The 3,947-nt window shown below is 33.7% G+C and overlaps 1 protein-coding gene across 1 annotated transcript; it reads right to left on the reverse strand.

Annotated features, from left to right (window-relative positions):
* Positions 1-1,686: 1,686 nt before the first annotated feature.
* On the reverse strand, positions 1,687-2,820 carry LOC116889769 (zinc finger protein 665-like). Its single transcript, XM_032890628.1, has one exon. It carries the CDS (start codon positions 2,818-2,820, stop codon positions 1,687-1,689), a length of 1,134 nt encoding a protein of 377 aa, XP_032746519.1.
* Positions 2,821-3,947: the final 1,127 nt, after the last annotated feature.

Consider the following 3,947-nt stretch of genomic DNA (forward strand, 5'->3'; position numbering starts at 1 on the left):
ATCTGCAGTGTTGACACACTGAACCCAGGAAGCTCAGCAGGATCATTACACACAGATTAACAAGGAAGCCAGTTTATACCAACAAACCAGAAGAGACTCAAGGTTAGTGTGTGTGTGTGTGTGTGTGTGTGTGTGTGTGTGTGTGTGTGTGTGTGTGTGTGTGTGACTAAGTAGTTTCTTCATCTTTGTAGATATAGTTTCTTTATGGGAGCAATACTTAGGACAAAACTTCTATGAGCAAGAGTTGTATGATATAAAAATATAAAGCACACTCCATGAATATGAATATTTTGGCCAATGGAGAAGTTGTTATGTTAAAGCTTCAACCCTCTCCTCCACAAATGGGTCCACATAGGATTCTTCACTAGAACAGAGACTAGGTTCTTCGAAATGCCAGTGAATTTATGCATAAAGCTTACACATGCATGCACACTCACACACATACACACACCAACACATACACAAACAGGCACACAAACTCAGATAGCCTTATGGTGTCCTTGGATCACCATATATATGCTTCATAATTACTGTCTGGAATTTGTCTAAAGCAATCAAATTTATGCTTTTGGGACAGGTTTCTCTTGGCATCATCAATCAGGAAATGGAATGACTTCATCCTTGCACAAAATAGATACTAATCACACTAAGGTAGTAGTAATGAAAAACTTGTAATATATTTATTAATAATTGTGACAAAGAAGGGATTAGTTTCAGATTAAAAATTACTCTATAAAAGCTTAAGACAAACACCACAATAAAATTTACAGAGAATATATATCACAAATCCAAATATTCTACCAAACTAAACTATATAGAACTTTAAACAACAGGTTTGTATAAGAATAGTTATTAATATTATTTTGGCTTAAATGCTTAAATTTTAAAATACTGTTATTTAATGAGTTTGAAAATGAAATCTATACTATCACTAATCAATGGTGTCAGATTAATGCTGGGTGAATTTTTTCATAGTTTATAGCTAATAAAACAACTTAAAATGTAGAAAGGGTCATTTCTGAATAAAATATTTCCAACTACTATCCAGTATATGCCTACCCTATGGGAATTATTTATAATGCTTTAGGTTTCAACAATATTTTTAAATAAATATTTCTATATAAATATGCATAAAGTAATTACCTATTAAGTTAGTCTTATGCATGGAGAGAGTTGATTCAAGGTTTGAACTTGTTCTAAATGATTAGCCATACTGTTTACATTTGTAAGGTTTCTCACCAGTATGCATGGTGTGCTGTATTTGAAGATATGATTCCTTTGAACAAATATTTACATCCATTACATTAGTAATGTTTTTTCTACTTAACGGATTCTGTGGGGACCTTGAAGAGGAGAGGAACAGGAAAAGTATTTCTCACATTCATTATACTTATAAGGCTGCTTTCCAGGATGGATTCTTTGATGAATTTGAAGAGCTGAGAACCAGGAAAAGACTTGCCAACTTTTTTCATTAGTGAAGATGATCTCTTCTCTAGATTCTATACTGAACTTAAAGATTTGAGGACTGGGTAAATGATATTCTACAGTGATTTCATTTAAATGTTTTTTCTCCAGTATGTAACCTGTTGTGACTTTTATGACTTCAGTAGTCTGTAAAAGATTCCCCAAATTCATTACACTTGCAAGGTTTTTCTCCTGTATGGATTCTATGGTGAATTTGAAGACTTAAGGAGTTTGTAAAAGATTTTCCACATCCATTACATTTGTAAGATTTGTTTCCAGTATGAATTCTATGGTGAACTTTAAGAGCTGAAGACTGTGTAAAAGATTTCTACATTCACTAAGGCATTGGCAAGGTTTGTCTCCAGTATGTACTTGTAAGAGTTTTAAGATTTGAAGAGTGTAAAAGATTTCCAAGTATCTATATTTGTATGGTTTGTTCTGCATAGTCTGTGGTGAGTCTTGAGTTTGAGTGCTTGATAAAAGATTTGCCATCTGGTCATATTTGTAAGGTTTTTCTCCTGTATGGATTCTGTGGTGAATTTTAAGACCTGAAGAGTCTGTAAAAGATTTCCCACATTCATTACATTTGTAAGGTTTGTCTCCAGTATGTATTCTGTGGTGAATTTTAAGACCTGAAGACCATGTAAAAGATTTCCCACATTCATTACATTTGTAAGGTTTTTCTCCTGTATGGATTCTGTGGTGATTTTGAAGACTTAAGGAGTTTGTAAAAGATTTTCCACATCCATTACATTTGTAAGGTTTGTTTCCAGTATGGATTCTTCGGTGAACTTTAAGACCTGAAGACATTGTAAAAGATTTGCCACATTCATTACATTTGTAAGGTTTTTCTCCAGCATGGATTCTGTGGTGAATTTTAAGACTTGAAAGAGTCTGTAAATTTCCATTATTACATTTGTAAGGTTTTTGTCCAGTATGTATTTTTTCTAAGGAGTTTGTAAAAGATTTTCCATCCATTACATTTGTAAATTTCAATGGACCCTTCAAGAACTTAAGACCAGACATTGTAAAAGATTTCCCATTCATTACATTTGTAAGGTTTTCTCCAGCATGGATTCTGTGGTGAATTTTAAGACCTGAAGACTGTGTAAAAGATTTCCCACATTCATTACATTTGTAAGGTTTTTGTCCTGTATGGATTCTGTGGTGAATTTTAAGACTTGAAGAGTCTGTAAAAGATTTCCCACATTCATTACATTTGTAAGGTTTGTCTCCAGTATGGATTCTGTGGTGAATTTTAAGACCTGGAAGACTGTAAAAAGATTTCCTACATTCATTACATGTAAGGTTTTTCTCCTGTATGGACTTGTGGTGAATTTTAAGACTCAGGAGCATGTAAAAGATTTCCACACTTATTACATTTGTAAGGTTTGTCTCCAGTATGAAACTGTGATGAATATGAAGATTTGAGAGACCTGTTACGGATTCCTCCCATTCATTATATTTGTAAGGTTTGTCTCTGGTATGGATTCTGTGATGAGCTTTAAGTCTTAGGAACTGTGTAAAGATTTTTCCACATTCATTACACTTGAAAGTTGTCTCTTGAGTAGAAATTCTGTAGTGACCCTTAAGATTTGAGGACTGAATTCTCTCAGGAGGAGAATCTGGAGATTCCTGAGCTGCTTGAGGAATGAAACAGATGACTTTTGCAAAGAAATCATTTCCATAATCACCTATTTCATGTTCTTCATTGTCATATCTACATTCCCAGAATTTCTCTCTATGTAGACCTGAAACGTCATTACATGCAAATCTTTGTATTATTTTCGTGATAAAATAATCCTGTGTAAATGCCTTTGAGAATAGCTTCTTTGTAGAATCACAACACAGACCTGAAATTAACAAGAATATGTCATTATATGACACTTTGCAATTGGTTGAAAATCATATAGATATATATATATATCATCATGGCAGAAACATGCAACACCAAACTGCACAAATTTTGTCCAAAGAAACAAATATCATAGATATAATGTACATTAGGAGATATTTCATGAAATCTATGATATATTTTATATAAGTGAACTTCATCAATAATAACTCAATGGCAAATACATCAACAAGGTATTTTTCTTTATATGACTTTTTATTTATTCTTTATTTTTTCTACAGAACAAAATATACCACATCAAGTTCCACCCTATAACTGTTGTACATCAAATACCAGTTTGAGACACTCCCAACACCAAGAAGATGTCCCAACCCACACAAAAACCACTCTAACAGATCACCCCAATCCTTGAGGCCTCAAGTTTCTTAAGGATTAGATATATCTTCTATGGCTGAAGTCAAACCCTGCAGTGCTCTACTATAAAGTGTTGGGAGCCTCATATCCACTGGTGAATGTTGGCCGGTTGGTGGCTCAGTATCGGACAGATCTCATGGGTCCAGGTTAGTTGAGACTTACACACTTCCTATAGGGTTGTCCTGCTCCTAATTTTCTTCAAGTATTTCCTTAA

Source organism: Rattus rattus, unplaced genomic scaffold (assembly GCF_011064425.1).
Source record: "Rattus rattus isolate New Zealand unplaced genomic scaffold, Rrattus_CSIRO_v1 contig_2389, whole genome shotgun sequence".
NCBI lineage: Eukaryota > Metazoa > Chordata > Mammalia > Rodentia > Muridae > Rattus > Rattus rattus.

Excerpts from the sequence above, each read along its gene's own strand:
- LOC116889769 (XM_032890628.1), bottom strand. The coding sequence starts at position 2,820 with ATGCTCCTGAGTCTTAAAATTCACCACAAGTCCATACAGGAGAAAAAC.